General features: G+C 37.1%; 3 protein-coding genes across 4 annotated transcripts; 2 read left to right on the forward strand and 1 right to left on the reverse strand.

Annotated features, from left to right (window-relative positions):
• The first annotated feature begins 186 nt into the window (after positions 1-186).
• On the forward strand, positions 187-1887 carry LOC127415218 (small integral membrane protein 15). Of its 2 annotated transcripts, none has more exons than XM_051653868.1 (2): positions 187-318; positions 1231-1887. In XM_051653868.1, the coding sequence occupies exon 2, from the start codon at positions 1262-1264 to the stop codon at positions 1484-1486; it is 225 nt and encodes a 74-aa protein (XP_051509828.1). In that variant the 5' UTR covers positions 187-318; positions 1231-1261; the 3' UTR covers positions 1487-1887. The 2 variants fall into 2 exon arrangements, with proteins under 2 accessions (XP_051509828.1, XP_051509827.1); XM_051653867.1 differs by lacking the exon at positions 187-318 and adding an exon at positions 438-530.
• Positions 1743-5273, reverse strand: ndufaf2 (NADH:ubiquinone oxidoreductase complex assembly factor 2). Its single transcript, XM_051653866.1, has 4 exons — positions 5082-5273; positions 2955-3044; positions 2685-2725; positions 1743-2522 (listed from the first exon to the last, which is right to left on the reverse strand). The coding sequence occupies exons 1-4, from the start codon at positions 5194-5196 to the stop codon at positions 2277-2279; spliced, it is 492 nt and encodes a 163-aa protein (XP_051509826.1). The 5' UTR covers positions 5197-5273; the 3' UTR covers positions 1743-2276.
• A 99-nt stretch (positions 5274-5372) lies between these two features.
• On the forward strand, positions 5373-17828 carry ercc8 (excision repair cross-complementation group 8). The gene is made up of 12 exons (XM_051653785.1): positions 5373-5700; positions 5967-6062; positions 7925-8026; positions 8173-8296; positions 9189-9270; positions 10962-11030; positions 11406-11472; positions 12244-12347; positions 13609-13733; positions 15089-15286; positions 15738-15833; positions 17048-17828. Exons 1-12 carry the CDS (start codon positions 5624-5626, stop codon positions 17108-17110), a joined length of 1203 nt encoding a protein of 400 aa, XP_051509745.1. The 5' UTR covers positions 5373-5623; the 3' UTR covers positions 17111-17828.
• The last annotated feature ends 158 nt before the right edge of the window (positions 17829-17986 follow it).

A 17986-nucleotide genomic window follows, 5' to 3' on the forward strand; every position in this document is an offset into this window, starting at 1 on the left:
TTAATGTTGTCTCTTGGAGTCTCATGAGCACATTTGAATATCAATGCGTACACAGCGTGAATGAAGGATCTTGTGTATTTATTAATGAAGTACTCTTGTTTTAAAATCTCCCCGCTCCACTTCCAGTTGTTATGACATCCACTGAACACTTTAAAATACTAATGATAGCTTTTGACGACTCTATAACCTGTATATCCACTTCACTAGCTAATTACACGTTGACATGAACACCATAGATATCTATATAGAACCGCTAGAACGGAAGTTCAGAGACGAAATTTTCAAGATGTCTGCGCGCTAGTTTCTCTGGCGCATAAGGTGACTATTGTATGCTCGTATGTAGCTTTTTCTGTCTGTGTTTTTGCAAAGTAAATAAATAAATACGTTTTCCTCTTCCAAGCGGAAGGGAGGGGGAAAGGACTACAATTCCCATACTGCACTACAAATACAATTTAAGAGTTTCTCTTCCGCTTGTTTTATGATCGTTATATGTTTCGGTCGACAGTTACCGACTAGAAACGGTTTACCTGGTGGGTGATCGTCTTTGTTCAAATCCACGCAGCATATACTGATATGTACACAAAGTAACGATAAAACGATTCTCTTTCATTTTGTTGATAGTGAGGGGCGGCTAAAAAGCTTTGTGTTGCTAGCTTATTTCTATTGAAGCTGCTTATATCAAGCGTGGTTAGAGTATGTTTCTGATTTAACGTACCATTGTATCAAATAAGTGATTCAAATGATATTCATTTTACAATATGAAAAAAATGATAAATGTTAACAAATATACTAGAATGTTTATTGCATGCTAAACTAGCTAGCTAGCTAGCAGTGGAATCAGCCAATTAGGTGAATGGAAAATTGCGGCATTATTGACTCATAATCACATGATTTACATTGTAAATATTTGAAAATTGTTTGTTAAATGTTAAAACATACGATTGCATAGGCTAGTTACAGTTTTAGGCTTTTATTATCCTTAATTCCTTATATGGATAATTCATTAAAAGTTGCTGGGAAGTTATTGAATCCTCCTCTGCTTAAATGAACCCCCCCCCCCCCCCCCAAAAGAAAACCTAGGTATGGCTGTTTGTGTAGCCTCAAACAGATATAGATTTTGATATCAAAATATGTCACAATCTGTCATAACTCTAAATGCAGATCAGGATATTATGTGTGACGTCCCCTGTGTTGTAAGTGATTTCACAAATTTCTGCTCTCTCCTCCTAGCATCTGGTGCTGAAGACAGAGTAAGACGACGATGATTGATATCAAAGCGTGGGCAGAATACGTGGTAGAGTGGGCAGCCAAAGACCCATACGGCTTTCTCACCACGGTTATCCTGGCTTTGACACCTCTATTTATCGCCAGTGCCCTTTTGTCCTGGAAACTCGCCAAGATGATAGAGGCCAAGGACCGTGAGCAGAAGAAGAAACAGAAGCGACAAGAGAACATAGCAAAAGCCAAGAGAGCCAAGAAGGATTGAGCTGGATGCCATGGGATGGCGAGGAGTCAAATTAATAGTCCAATCTCCTTAAAGATGGCTCCTGTATTGACTCCTCTCATAACCCAGGACAGTTCCTATGGGACCTGGAGAAAGACTGGGCATAAAGGAGGCCTTACTAAGCTTTTAAGAGGTGGGGCTGGTTGATTATTCTCAATGGCAGGACTGCAGTACTTTTTTTTTACCAGAATATTATCAATGCAATGGAAAACACTCTTGTGCAGTACTTTGCATTCCATTTTTTTTTTTTTTTTTTTTTTTTTTTACTGGGTTTATTGTTTTTTCTTTCTCATTTCCAAGTAATCCACAAAACACTTAATTTTTTTTATAATAAAATTGGAGATTAATTCTACGAAACACTTACATTAAAGATTCACACTCAACTTTTATTTACCCACTTTATACAGAAAGTGCAAAAATAAATCTGTAACACGTTTTACATCAGTTTCAACTGATTCAGTAGATGTGACTGCCCAGAGAAAGCAGACATTACTCCACTTCAGTGCTTCTGTAATGGCATTTCATGTAAATCAAATGCATAAATGTTCTATAGCAAGATTTAGTGATTTTGAAACATTTCTGAAGAGGAGAGGTCCCAGAAAATCAACAGCCTGATTTAGCAAGGTTCTTAACCAGTTTTATACAATAACATACTACTTGAAAAATATTAAAAAGCTAATTAATCAGCACTGACATGCAACCAAAACCAGCACAACCACCAACACTTGAACTGCAGTTTGATTGAAGATGGCAAAATAGGCTTCTAATAGTTCTATTTTTTGGCTCCTGGAGGTCCCCAGGACCCTGGCTGGAATGAGTTTGCAGTGCTTATGGGGTCCTCACTGACTTCTGGCTGTCCAAACTGGGTGGCAGAAGCATGACCTTTAGTTTGTGTTTGAACAGGTCGGGCCACCAATCCTTCTTCATACTCTTTGGCCTGCAGGGCTTTATCCTTCTCCTCTGCTTCTACAGCTTTGACTTTGATCTGCTCCCTGTAGCGTACATTCATTTGCAACTCCTATAGAGGGCAAAATACAAGCGTGTTAAAATGACACGATGATATAATACAGTCATTAAAGCCATAGAATCATCATCTTCAGATTTATTAAAAAGTAAATCTAAATAATTTCTGTGCTCCATTCATACACAGATTTAGACTTTAATAACACAAAGAAAATACCTCTATAGTGGGTGGCTGCTTCCGCCTGCCTCTGATCCACGCTAATGGAAAAATTATGTTGATATGTTAGTAATAGAAGGGACATAGAATGAAAACATTCAGATCTTGAAGATAATTAGAACATCTCTAAATGGCTTGTGCCAAATGGCTCGATTGCTGAGGTCAAATTCTCTCATAAATAGCCCTCTGGAATGAGTCAGGATTGAAATATTACATTATCATAAAATGTATTTGGTTCACATTCAAATGAATGAATGTTCTCTCTATTACCATCCCATTCGGAGGGAATGCTTCCTTCTAAATACTCAAACGCTTTTGGATTGGCTGCTTCCATCAGGCGCCTGGGCCGAATAACCCGTCCTGAAGAAGAAAAAGAAGAATGAGTTATAAGACAAATATACTGGAGTAAGCTATTTGTTTATACAACTTAATTGATTTAAAAAAAAATAGAAGTAATCCATAAGTAAGAAAAAAAAAGGGTGACAGAAGTATTTAGTGTACAGAATGGCTACAGCTGACCTAATCATGACCCTGATCTTTAAGCCTATTAAAAAGCTGTTTATGTTATTTATTCAGCTAATACACTTCCTTTATTGGTAGAATTTTGTCTTACAGTAATATTGCCGGTTCAGTTAAGCTAAGTCAACAGCATTTGTGGCACAATGCTGATTACCACAAAAATTCATTTAGAATCTTTCCGATAAAAAAAAAAAAAAATTCTCCCCTTTTCTCCCCAATTTGGCATGTCCAATTCCCACTACTTACTAGGTCCTCGTGGTGGCACGGTTACTCACCTCAATCCAGGCTGCAGAGGACAAGTCTCCGCTTCTGAGACAGTCAATCTGCACATCTTATCACGTGGCTCACAGTGCACGACACCGCGGAGACTCACAGCATGTGAAGACTCATGCTATTCTCCACGATCCATGCACAACTCACCACGCGCCCCATTGAGAGCGAGAACCACTAATCACGACCACGAGGAGGTTACCCCATGTGACTCTACACACCCTAGCAACCGGGCCAATTTGGTTGCTTAGGAGACCTGGCTGGAGTCACTCAGCACACCCTGGATTCGAACTTGTGACTCTAGGGGTGGTAGTCAGTATCAATACTCGCTGAGCTACCCAGGCCTATGAATCTTTCTGATTTCTTAAAAAAATACAAAAAATGAGGTTACATTGAGGCACTTACAATGGAAGTGAATAGTGCTAATTTTTGGAGAGTTTAAACACAGAAATGTGAAGCTTATAATTTTATGAAAGCACTTACATTAATTATTTTGTGAAAACTCTTGTGTTATTTGTGCTGTAAAGTTGTTTAAATCGTTATTTCAGGGTTTTAAGTGATATGTCATCATGACAACAGAGTTGTAAAATTGGATATAACTTTACACAGAAAAGGTTAGCAAGCTATTTTATCACACTAAAATCACGTTAACACACCTATTGTTTACATTTTAGGCAATACTTCTGAAACAGTCTTGTAAATGAGCCATATGTAATATATTTACTGTACTAAAGCATAAAATTATCATAATATGTTATCAGAGATTTAGGAAACATGCTAAGTTGAAATACTGGCTTCTCCAAAAACATTGCTACAGCCAGTATATTCTACTTTGAAATGTCCTTTCCGAGCCGGAATTTCTGTTTATGTTTTGGCCTGTGTGATCCCGCCCACTGCCCATTTACCAATAGTATTTCGACACCCCGGGTTGCCAGATTTGACACAATATAGCGGGAAACACAGCGCGCTGCAGACATGGAAACCAGCAATATATCTACCTAACACTGACAGAGATATAAAAAAATCCACATTAGCTGGTTTATAATTAGCAAACAATAAAACATTGCAAATGTATATATTAGCTGACCAACTTACAGCGTATGGCTCGTCATTTGCCATTGTCAGTTTGCTCGTTCCTGTTGCGTGTCCTCAACCTGGCAACCCGCGTGAGCTTCGAGTCTGGGGGGGAGGGGGCGGGGGAGACAACTCTCTCCGATATTTTGAATTTGGACTGCAGTACCCATTTTAAACGCTTGATGTCAATGTTACATATTGCTCACTTTAACCCAGATTTTTGCTTCTTTAAAGAAAACGAAGGACGAGTCGAAATTATTTTTTGTGGTAATTAACATTGTGCCACATATGCTGTTGATTGAGCTTAACTTGTATTGAACCTGGAATATTACTTTAATGTACAATACTGTATAAATATTGTATTATCATCTCTCCATTGATTAACAACCTAACGTACCGAACATAATCACTCAAGTATTAAGGTCTCACACTCTTTCATAACAAAACACGATTCAAGTTGGCTGTTTTTGGATAAATAAATAATAAAAAAACAGGTCAATACAGTTACTTTTCAAAGACCCACACATGACCTACCTGTCCATGTCTTCTGCTCGGGTACGTTGTAATATTTATTTCCAAAATGATCTGTACCGACATGCTCTTTTACCACTCCAAATGTCCTTCGCAGCAGAGAACTAAGACGGCTCATCACTACAGGTTTTATGGGAGATATCTGTCAATAAACTGCACGCATAAACATTCAGCCTGTGACACACACAGTGCGTCCTAGGGTTACACAATTATGTTGAAATAATGCTGTCAAGTGATTGGTTTAAGCGCTGGTGCGGACCAATCAGGATTGACTTTATAGGCACGTCTAAGCACGTCAAAACATGGCTGCCTCATATCCAAGATAGTGCACAACAATCACATCTAAAAAGCTTAAACAGTTCTTATACTTTTGGAGTGTTGTGCAGAATGATTTTAATGTGTTTAATGTCGCAGTTTCAAAGGCTAAGAAATCGCCACACAAAAGCGTCTGTTATTCGCTTAAAGATTGTTATTTCATTTTGACAACTCAGTCATAACCTACAATACAAGTAATATAGACGTAAGGCTTCAATGTCTGTACAACGATGCTGAGTTTTCTCTATGCCAGGCAATCGGGACTTGACGACCCAGTTCGTCTGAGACGTGCAGAATCCACGCGAAGGTATTGTTTTTTAATGCAGCATAATAATACACTTAAATTGAACTTGATGCGACCTGAATGAATTGTCTTTTAATCCTTATTTTTTTTTAATTTATTATTATTATTATTATTATTTTTTACTAAAGTCAGCTCAGTTTATTGAGTTAACTTTATTGTACTCCGTGTAATCCAACTTTGAATAGGAACTTGCATATGTTTCACAATGGGTGGCTTTGTTAACTGTATGACCTGTGACCTATCCCTGTATCACGTACTGTATCTTTTAGGGTGCTGAGTCTGGAGTTGAACCATGACAGAGATGTTGATCGTATCCATGGCAATGGAATTAACACTCTGGACATCGAGGTTATTGATGGAAGATAGTAAGTTTTCTCCCCCGAGTAAGAAGAGAATGTATACTGTTGTGTAGACCAGAGCTTTCAAACTTTTTTCAATGCCAAGAACCGCCAATTATGATGTTTCCCTTGCGAGGGACCCCTTTCCTAAACTATAAAGGCTGCTACAGTATAAATTTGTTTGTGCGCTGACCCATTTTTACTGTCTGAGGAAAATAGTGATAACAGTAATAATAGTGACGATTTTGTTTCTGAAGTTAAATAATTAGCATTTATTTTTATTATACTGAAGCCAAAACAGATTATTAAAATGTCATGTAAAACATAAAGTACTTTTTTTTTTACCCAATGTCAGAATATTAGAGAAATAGTGAGTTTTTAGAAAAGAAAGGCTGTTACATATTGTAGAGCTAAATGTGTTAAGCGGGAGACGCGGATATAAACCCGGAGATAAACTGCGGGCCCCCCATCGGACAACCGGAGGGGGGCTGAATACGTTTTGTACCGGGGCCAAGAATTTCTAACTGCAGCCCTGTAGGTATGTATGTATATGTTCATACTTATTCATGAACATATATATGTTGCAATGAAAGAGAAATGAACACTGTTTTTTTTTTACTGTTATATATTTTGTAAAATCTTTACATTTTCTCTCAAATTTTCTGCGGTCCCTCTATCACCCCCTTGCAGCCCCCGGGGGTCCCCATGTCTCAGTTTGAAAACCTCTGGTCTAGGCAATAACAAGAAAATTCATACACTGTCTAGCCCAAAAAAATCTTGAATGATCATGATCGGAGATCACTAAAACGCTTGAAGTCACATAATAAAAAACCGACAGCAGAACTCACGGCTATGTTTAATAGTAAAAGTAAGAGCATTTCCACGTGCAAAATGTGACGAGAACTTATAGGACTGGGACTAAACAGCTGTGTGGCCACAAAAAAAGGCACTTGTTAGTGAGACTAATTGGAAAAAACGACTTCAATTTGCTAGTGAGCATAAAGATTGGACTGTGGAGCAATGGAAAAAGGTCATGTGGTCTGATGAGTCCAGATTTACCCTATTCCAAAGCGATGGATGCGTCAGGGTAAGAAAGGATGGCGCATGAAGCGATGCACCCGTCATGCATAGTGCCCACTGTACAAGCCTCTGGAGGCAGTGTTATGATCTGGGGTTGCTTCAATTGATCAGGTCTAGGCTCAGCAACATTATGCAGCAGTAAAATGAAGTCTGCTGACTACCTGAATGTCCTGAATGACCAGGTTATCCTATCAATGGATTTTTTTCTTCCCTGACGGCACGGGCACATTCCAGGATAACAATGCCAGCATTCATCTGGCTCAAATTGTGAAAGAGTGGTTCAGGGAGCATGAGGAATAATTTTCACACATGAATTGGCCACCACAGAGTCCTGACCTTAACCCCATTGAAAGTCTTTGGGATGTGCTGGAGAAGACTTTACGGAGTGGTTCGACTCTCCTGTCATCAATACAATATCTCGGCCCAAAATTAATGCAGCTCTGGATGGAAATAAATGTTGTGACATTGCATAAGGTTGTCGAAACAATGCCACAACGAATGTGTGCCGTAATCAAATCTAAAGGCGGTCCAATGAAATATTAGAATATGCAACTTTTTTTTGGCCAGGCAGTGTATTTATATGCACTTAAAACACAATTATTTTCTTGTATTGACACCATGTAGCACAGAGACAGTATTTGATGGTCTTCTAAAATATATAAAAGATGTAGTGATAAAGACTAGGCTGTAGCCTATGGAAACAAGATTCAATCCTAAGCCTCCATCTATCTAGTATACAAAATTATTTATTGCGAAGATGCAGCATGTCCTCAGGTACAAGCAAATCTCTGGCCTGTTTTGCTCTCCAGTATGTTGTCAGGTGGATCTGATGGAGTTATTGTGATCTATGACCTGAAAAACAACAACAAGAAGCCTCATTACACTTGCAAAGCAGTCTGCACAGTGGGCAGGTCAGGATGCATTCACAATTCACTGTGGTACAGTGGCCACCAGGTGGCAGCATTTAAATTGTCATTTTAATGTGTATCTACTGCAATGTTGTGCTGATGTGTGGTCCGGTTATGTGGGACTTTCTCAACTGTGTTTTTCTGTAAAGGTCCAGTCGGCATGTTCATAAGTTCAGCGTTGAAACAGTGCAATGGTATCCGCATGACACTGGTATGTTCGTATCCAGCTCGTTTGACAAAACCATGAAAGTCTGGGACACAGAAACTCTGAAGGTGTGTATACATCCTCCAGCCTCAAACTGCAAACCAAAATCAAACCGCAAACTCTTTGTTTGTACTTATTCAGTTATAAACTACAACAATATTAAAGCTGAAGTGTGTAATTTCTGTGCCACTAGCAGCACTAAACGGAATTGCAAAAATACTGATTGTTTTCGAACATGTTTCTCCAAACACTTCCCTGCCTGCCATTAGTTGACAAACAGATTTTCCTGCCACAAAAACACACCATTGGTTGAGCCAATGTTGCTGTATCAGGCAGGTCAGGGTGGTTAAACAAACAGAACAATGACTTGATATCACCTCAGAGTCATAGCATTTTACTTTTAAGGGAAAAATCCTACAGTTGGCTTACTTATAGTTGCCTTATAGTCATATAAATTACTCATAGTTGTCTCTGCATAAGCTGGGATAGAAGAAAGTGTGTTAACATAGAGAAAATTACACACTTCAGCTTTAATAAAGCAGTATTTAAGTAAACATGACCACCTGCCAGGTTTTGCCCAGCCCACAAAGTTTACATATTGTTTTTCAGCGAGCTATCCGGCAAATGAAAGTAACAAGCTATTGTGGAACCAGCAATCTACTTAAACACTGGCTCTTCTGTGGTGTCAAATGTCCCATATCTGTTAGCCCTGTATCTGGGCCTTTTTATTTGTATTGTAACTGACACAAATGAATGGAGCCCAAGCTACATTCACTCCCTTCGGACAGCTCCCTGAAGTATAGACTTACACAGGTTCTTATTTAAATAAGATGTGATAATTTGTGTACTTCCATATGCTCTTCCCTAGGATATGGATGGGGTGGATTCAAAGCAATATACCTGTTGATTTCAATGCTGTTTTATTATTTTGGACTTACATGTTTAATGTGTTTTGTTCAGCCGGCTGAGCAGTTCCAGTTTGATGGCAATGTCTACTGCCACCACATGTCTCCTATAGCCAGGAAGCACAGTCTCGTAGCAGGTGTGTTTTCTGATGTTTGTCTGAAGGCCAAATCAAGCACATGGCTGTCCTTTCGCATTTACCATTCTGAGCAATCTTAACTTTGTGATGTCATTCTTTTACGTTTATGCTTCAGTCAGTATTTATTAATCTAGGGCCTTACCATGTTTATAACAGTATGTCCACAGCATAAGACTAATTGTATTTAAAGCTTGTGCATTCAAAATGCACAATTTGTAAATTTGTTACCTTTAAGTATGAGATGTAAGGAATCCAGGCACTTATCTCCTAAACAGGAATAGCAGGTTATTACCACCTCCCTCTCTCTTACGTTTTTTCTTTGTTGAGTTTCAATTAAGCAATAATTAATTAATAAATAATTTTCATTTTCATTATTATAAAAAACATTAAGAATTTTAAGCAATCGTTTTGGTTTATAATAATCCTTCCTTAGTACAGTAAGCAGTGACATTGCTACATGCTACTGTTTATATACAGTTTATATGTCCATTTAACTGAATAAACTTTTTTCTATAACCTCGTATTTTTCAATGACATAAATTAGTGGGGTTTGAGGCAAAAATTCCCCCGAAAGTGGCACAAATTCCCCCAAAATTCAAAATGTGGGGGCATTATGCTGAGTATGTCTGTGTTTTATTTGTAACATCTGATATATTTTTTTATTATTCTATTTTAGGCCTAGGTATACATATTATCACGTGAAACATGGATAATTACTCAGATACAGAATTTATGTTAATAAATAGATTAAATGTAAGAATTTGAAATGTAATATGATGAGAAAACATGTGACTTCATAAAGGTAACAGGTGCCCCTGAAAATCAAATCCAGGGTGTAAATATTGCCCCTGAATGTAAAGTTAATTTCTGACACTGATATTTATGTTACAATCTGCCCACATACATAATTTTGTATTGCATCATATTATCTTTACAGAGTATATAATCGGAAGCATTAAAGGGGTCGTTCACCCAAAAATGAAAATTCTCACCATTTACTCACCCACATGCCATCCCAGATGTATGACTTTGTTTCTTCTGCTGAACACAAATTAATATTTTTAGTAAAATATCTAAGCTCTGTAGGTCCTCATAATGCAAGTTAATGGGTACCAATATTTTGAAGCTCCAAAAGCATATTAAGGCAGGATAAAAGTAATCCATAAGATGCCAGTGGTTAAATCTATATCTTTAGTAACAATATAATAGGTGAGGGTGAGAAACAGATCAATATTTAAGTCCTTTTTAATCTCCTTTCAATTTCACATTCTTTTGTTTTTGTCAATCACATTCTTCATGCATATCGGCACCTACTGGGCAGGGAGGACAATGTAAAGTAAAAATGGTGGGTAGGTGGCGATATGCATGAAGAAAGCAAATTTTCACAAAATTTTGCTACCCATTCATTTGCATTGTGAGGACCTACAGAGCTAAGATATTCTTCTAAAAAATCTTTGTTTGTGTTCAGCAGAAGAAAAAAAGTCATATGCATCTGGGATGGCATGAGGGTGAATAAATGAGAGAATTTTCATTTTTGGGTGAACTATCCCTTTAAATGTCATATTTAACAGTTCTTAAAAATGTGCATTATTATGTGCTCTTTAACAGTGTTATTGTAGGAGCTCTGAGCCCAGTGTGTTTGTTGCTGTCTTATTCTTCTCACTCAGCTCTATTGTGCTCTGTTTTGGCAGTTGGTACCAAAGACCCTAAAGTGCAGCTTTGTGATCTGAAGTCTGGGTCTTGCATCCACATCCTACAGGGTGAGAATAGCCTGTTGTCTCTGAATGGAGACAGCCCTCTTTTAAAACCCCAAGGCTCAAAATCTATAAACAGAGAGTGATTGTTGACTGCTAATCACATTAACATTCATTTAGCCAAAGATGTCATTCCTATTTTTCTGGTTATCTCAAATACAAGAATGTAAAGTGATAGTTCACACAACAAAGTTTGGTCATCATTTACTCACACTAATGTTGTTCCAAACCCATATGACTTTCATTCCTACATGGAACAGCTAACATTCTGGCTAATATATCCTTTTGTGTTCCACAGAAGAAAGTCAAACAGGTTTGGAACAACATGGGTGAACTATCCCTTTAAGTGTCAGTTATGCTTAAGCAGGTTTTCCCCGGCAGGTCACAAGGGCGAGATCCTTTCAGTCAGATGGTCTCCACGATACGAGCACATTCTGGCCACAGCCAGGTAAACAATTCCACACCTGAGTATCACAACAAGAAAAAGCTGTATGCTGTGTTATTTGAAGCTGTTTTTATGGGTTTAACCATTGAGGATTCTTTGACATTTATCCTTGCCATGTTATTTTGAGTGGCTGTACTTAGCAGAATGTACAAAGGTCAAATATACACATGTGTTTCATAATCCCTTTCCTTTAGTCATTTGAAGCCTTTATTTTTATTGTTTCATATTAGAGTCTACATGCAGTGTTATGTGCATAATTGTTAACAGTCCTCTCAGCAGATTCTGCACTCACCTGCTCTCTCTGCTCCTAATGAGAGTGAGATAAAGAGCCATTGGGGACTTTTGAAAGGGTCCTTACTGCCTGGAAAACAATTAAGAATACAGAGCAGAGCATCATCATCTATATCTGCAGGATTTGAAGAGTTAATAATTGTTTTTTTACTAAATAAATTTTACTGTAAAACTGCAGAAATCCTGTTGAGATTATTAACCATGACTCTCTCTCTAGCACAATTTTACCAGTTCCATAGAAAACAAAAATATTGTAGAAATAATCTGTTTTGTTATTTCTCGCCATATTCTAATCCCCAAATGAGAGAAGGCGTAAGTGTGTTAGAGGGATCCAACTGGTTTAAAGACTGTTGCAAAATCTGACCATCTTTACCTATTATTAAAGAGAGATGTTTGTTTTCATATTGCAAAGTATTTTTAAGTTTGACTGTGAATGTTGGTGGCTAGAGGTAGTGTTTCTTGATTAACGGATTTCTCTTCTAGTACTGACAGTAGGGTCCGCGTTTGGGATGTGAGACGGGCCTCAGGAAGTCTTTTTACTTTAGACCAGCACAATGGGGACAAATCCAAGGCCTCATCTGAAGCAGGTGAAATCACAGTAAAGATATTGTTAACAAGTCTCATGAGGTTAAAATGCGATTTTAAGTGATTTTCTTGTGGTTTTGCTTTAGGACCCAGATTTTACATTGAACATCAACATTGTGGTTGACACAAACCATGTTTAACATCAAACCAATATTTAATGTAATCTGAGTCTTATTTATTTACCTTCCATAATGTTGAGGATGTAAAGCAACTTGTCCAAGTTGATATCTGTTGATATTAAAATACTGTTGCATTTGATTGGACGCACAACTCCTTTTTAAGTTGATTAGACTTTTTATTTTACTATTATAACCATGCACGATTATATGTTTAGTTGCATTTTATTATTGCATTTAGCAATGTTTTTCCCTTCTGTCCAGGACACTATCAGAACAGATCTGTGACCCATTTTGGGTCGCAAACCCACCAGTTGAGAACCACAGTACTCTTTAAACTTGTAAAAATTTATTTTGATATGAGAAACGTTTATGAAGCTGAATGGTAAATATTTCATTTACTCAGTGCAATGTATAAAATGCTTTTATGAGTGGTTAAATATTGCCACATTCAAATGGGAAGTAAATAATTTACAGCGAGGTCAGTTGATAGGTCCTCATCACAGGTATCAGGCTGTTGCCACAGTGACATGCGTAGAGAGTGGAACTGAGTGAAGCCAACAACATTTGTGTGTAAAAGATGGTGACAGCTCATATTGCTGCTTCAGACAAACATTGTTTATATATTTTATAGTCCAGTCTGTAATCACTCTCATCTTCACCCGAGCTCTCTATCTTTACAGATTCATATCTTTTCTGTCACATAAATCAAAACTGAAAAAGATAATAATTTTAGTGTAGGAGTGGTGGTGGTGTAGTGGGCTAAAGCACAGAACTGGTAAGCAGAAGGTTGCCGGTTCAGTCCCCACAGCCTGTGTCCTTGAGCAAGGCACTTAAATCCAGGTTGCTCCAGGGGGATTGTCCCTGTAATAAGTGCAATGTAAGTCGCTTTGGTGTTATGTAGGTTAGGGTTAACCCTAACCCTGGAAAGTTAATTAATTACAAATGGTTAATAATGTATAGTTAATGAAGTAAAACGTTTATTTAATGCTTTTTAAAGAGGCATTAACCATGTACATGTGTGTGTGTGTGTGTGTGTGTGTATGTGTATATATATATATATATATATATATATATATATATATATATATATATATACTGTATTTTGTAAGCAGTATAAATATGGAATTTTGTACCTTTTTTTCAGTTAATACAGCTCACAACGGAAGAGCAAATGGACTGTGCTTCACAGACGATGGACTTTATCTCCTTACCACGGGGACCGATGATCGCATGCGCCTGTGGAACAGTGCCACAGGGGAAAACACACTAGTGAGTAGTAATTAGGAAAGATGCCATTTAACACTATACCCATAGGCTGACTGCTAGAAGGCTTTAAGGCCCTATTTTAAGAGTGCTAGTGTTAAGCGCAGCGCTATGCTTGAAGTCATAAGTGCCAAGTCAGTGGGCATGGCCATGATGTTTTGGTATTTTTGTGTAAGCATGCGCAAAGTCTAGGCGCAAGTGGGTTTGGCAAAATAGAGTGCGCAATGCGCTAATGGGCTGGATAAAGTCTACTTTAATTCTGTGGTTCTCCATTAATTTCACCATCTGTGTCCTATTATATAGTCCATTTCCTATTAAGCACCAGCGCTATAAACAAAGACAGCACATTCATATGAAGTTGGTAGTGTAAATGCACTGTATGCAATGAATTAGAAGAATAGAAATATGGACTTACATTCTTTAGTGCATTAATGACATCTTTATTGAATGTCAGTCATATTTCTATGACAGTTACACACTCCTTTTATATGCATGCAATGCGTTCTCATCAGGATTTGAATGTAAGCTTTGTCAAAAAGAGAATGTAAGTATTATTAATCATCAGTCTACAGACACCCAGATCATGGCTAGTATTAACAGTGATTGTGTCTGTATGTGCTTCACTTCTACCAGTCGATTTTGATAAAAAGAAAATGTTAATTAATTTATCTAAATTCAAATTGCACTTCAAATGAAACAAAAATATAATCAAAATAACAAAGTGGTCAAAAAAATCATACCAAATCCAAACATTTTACTCTCTCTAACTTCTTCCACTGGCCTCTTTAGCAGTGACATAAAAATCACTCTACAACAACAGGTGGAAAATTACCAATACAAATTATATCCTAAATACAATTGTAAATATAAACATATTAATAATAACTGAAAAATAAACCATGACCTAAATGTAATTTATTGAATAAGATGTAGCGCACAGTTTTTATGTGTAGCACTTCACTTTGCACACTCACAAAAATAGAGCCCCTAATGTAAATGTCCTGTCAAAATGAAGGGTTTTGAGCCTAATGCAACAAAAGAAATCTGTATTCTCTCAAGGGTGTTACTGCACTTCTTTGGGTCAAAAGACTTTATCTTTCCACTAGTTGATGAGATGGAAGTCAATGAGATGGACTTAGTTAACACAGTAACAAGATGAGATCATTTCAAGTCAATGTTTTCTATTTTTACACTTTCCTTTGTTAGTGACAGGAAATATGCTCTAAATAATGGGATTTCCCTTCTTTGTTCAAACAATTTTAGATTATTTCCTGTTCTACTGGATAAGTTGTCAATGTATTAATTTTACTTTAAATCTTCATTTTTTTTATCCTTTTTTTTTGTTTTGTTTTTTGCCACAGGTGAATTATGGGAAGGTTGTAAATGAGAGTCGAAAAGGCCTCAAGTTCACCGTATCGAGGAGCTGCAGCCCGGAGTTTGTGTTTGTGCCATGTGGCAGCTCTGTGGCGGTGTATGGGATTCACTCCGGTGAGCTAATCACCATGTTGAGGGGACATTACAATAATGTAGACTGCTGTGAGTTCCACCCAGATTTCCAGGTAATCAAATGACACACTTTTTCCTTTAGAATAACATTCACAGATAAATAATTCACAATAAGACCAGGAACATGTATTAAGGAAGTAAAAGTCTATTTTGATTTCATATTGACTTTAATATGCAAAGATAACTTAAGCAAGCCATTCATAGCTTGATTTCCACCAAAAATGAAAACACTGTGGCTTTGAGCACAAAAACATTGCCCTGTTTGATTGAGCATGCCGACATAGCAACATACAATTGATACTGATTAGTTCTAGCACAAATTTGTTCAAGTGATTGAGTCTTTGCTATTCAGGCAACAAACTGAAACTATGCCATGATGTAAGAAAAACAAAAATGTAAAGCGTGTTTGCATGATCATTTAATAAGGTTTGTCCTTAGTTTGTCAGATTTGCATTGCATATAGACTTGTTATTAACTATGTGAATCTATGGTATGGGTCATTAGGAGCTTTACAGTGGAGGTAAAGACTGTAACATCCTTGCTTGGGTCCCAGTGCTAAGACAGCCTGACATTGAGGATGAAGGAACTAAACCTCCACAGGTAAGACTGAGTTTAAGACAAATATTCTAAGACATATTTAACCCAAAAATCGTACTTTTTTTTTATTATTTTTTATCATTTAATCAATGTCAAGGAAGTTCCGACCCGTATTATGTTCTTTCTTCCGTAAAAAAACAAAAAGAGATGTTAGGCTGAATGTCCTGCTGCTTTTTTCCATGCAATGAAAATGGATGCTGATTATTATTTATTTATATATATTTTTTTACTTCCAAGTTCCAAAATGAACCAAAAAGCACCCTATAAGTATAATGTAAGCAGTCCATATGACTTGTGCACTATATTCCAAGACTTAATGAAGCCACATGATAGCTTTGTGTGAGAAACGGACCAGAATTCAAGCCGTTATTTACTGATAATCTTCGCCAGTGCTAAATTATATAATGTCACCTTTAGAGTGGTGGTGCCAGTTTTGACGTCGACGCAAAACGCCATTGGTTCTTGCATGACCGATCGCAACGTGGCAAGTTTAAAAAATGCACCCACAAATTATACTGAACAAAAATATAAATGCAACATGCAACAATTTCAAAGATTTACTGAGTTACAGTTCATTTAAGGAAATCAGTCAATTGAAATAAATTCATTAGGCCCTAAACTAATCTAATCAATGCGTATGGAAAATTTCTGGGATCTTTTATTTCAGCTCATGAAACATGGGACCAACACTTTACATGTTGCGTTTATATTTTTGTTCAGTGTAGATTTGAGAACTTTGGCAGAAGGGAATATTATCAGTGAATAGCAGCTTAAATTTTGGTCCGTATTTTATTAAATGTTAACAAAATGAACAAGTAATTAACATTTTTGGGTGAACTTCTCATATATATTTTTCATCTCCCTCGGCCAATAAGTAAGATCACAAAAACTGACAAACACTATGCCTATTATTTCAGTCATGGTGTATATGTGAAGTCAAGTTGCTATTTTCACGTCGAGATCGTTTGTAGTTTCAGACATTCCATTTTGTGAGTTCAGCATCCAGCTTTACCAGTTTTTCGACCAAAGAAATCTTCCACACAATTAAATAATTGCGTTGTATAGTTGCAACACAGACAGTGGCGACCAAACATTTGTAGTAACATCGTCATCAAAACAATAAACATCACTGAATCACGTAGGCTTAATTATGACTTGGCTGGAAAAAGCTGAATTGAATGTTTCAGGTTTCATGTTCTGGATGCATATTTTTACAGGGTGGAACTCAAGCTTCTATCAATCCTGCTTTCGAAGATGCCTGGAGCAGCGATGAAGACTGACAGAGCAAAATAATTTATTAATGAATGACTCAAATGACTGAATGAATCATTGAATATACACATAAAACACTGCATGCATTCCTTCACGTCAGAGTGCCTTTCTGCATATAATTGCATTCTGCATCAGTGAGTGCATACTCACTGTACACCATAAAAGACAGACAACAACAGCATTGAGATTTCTTTGGTCTGTGCACCTGTGGCAGCTCTGTGCACCCTCACCTGCTGATGTTTTTAGTCAAGCCTGTGGGTTTTTATACTTTACATAGGCTTTACCTTTTACCTAGAAGTGGACTGTATGTTTTATATCATTAGAACACTAATGAGCATCAAGGTTTAATAAACTGTAAAAATGCTTTGTTGATTATGTACATAAATTCTGCTGATTTAATTTGGTTGATCAGTATACTTTATCTATGAAGGGTTTGTTCATCAAATATTGAATGGGAAATGCCAGTCAAAAATTTGGACACACACACTAGACTGAATTTGTTTATGATGATCTTAAAAACCTCGATTTGGGATGAGTTCAGTAAGAGTTAGTGTGCAGAGCTGTTATCGAGGAGAAGGGTGACTACTTTGAAGACCTAAAAAGATGGTTGTTTAAGATGTATAAGATAGTTTTGAAATTTAAGAGTTTTGATTTATCATTTTATGGTCACTAATTAAAGGAATATTCTGGGTTCAATACAAGTTAAAGGTGCACTCAGTAATTTTATCCTCATTAAAAAAGCTTACCTCCTAAAGACATGAATTATAATTTTGCAATATGTAGGAAATCATGAACACTCACTTTAAAATGAAGACTCCAGTCATATCAGTAACCTTATAAAAGTTGTTTAATTCTACATGGAGAGGGTCCACACATGGGGGCTG

Source organism: Myxocyprinus asiaticus, chromosome 24 (assembly GCF_019703515.2).
Source record: "Myxocyprinus asiaticus isolate MX2 ecotype Aquarium Trade chromosome 24, UBuf_Myxa_2, whole genome shotgun sequence".
NCBI classification, from domain to species: Eukaryota; Metazoa; Chordata; class Actinopteri; order Cypriniformes; family Catostomidae; genus Myxocyprinus; species Myxocyprinus asiaticus.

Coding starts and splice junctions, on each gene's coding strand:
- LOC127415218 (XM_051653868.1), top strand. CDS start 1,262: ATGATTGATATCAAAGCGTGGGCAGAATACGTGGTAGAGTGGGCAGCC.
- ndufaf2 (XM_051653866.1), bottom strand. CDS start 5,196: ATGAGCCGTCTTAGTTCTCTGCTGCGAAGGACATTTGGAGTGGTAAAA. Junction 3,045..5,081: donor CGAGCAGAAGACATGGACAG/GTAGGTCATGTG, acceptor TTTCTTCTTCAG/GACGGGTTATTCGGCCCAGG. Junction 2,726..2,954: donor CATTCCCTCCGAATGGGATG/GTAATAGAGAGA, acceptor TTTTTCCATTAG/CGTGGATCAGAGGCAGGCGG.
- ercc8 (XM_051653785.1), top strand. CDS start 5,624: ATGCTGAGTTTTCTCTATGCCAGGCAATCGGGACTTGACGACCCAGTT. Junction 6,063..7,924: donor GAGGTTATTGATGGAAGATA/GTAAGTTTTCTC, acceptor TTTGCTCTCCAG/TATGTTGTCAGGTGGATCTG. Junction 9,271..10,961: donor GAAGCACAGTCTCGTAGCAG/GTGTGTTTTCTG, acceptor CTGTTTTGGCAG/TTGGTACCAAAGACCCTAAA.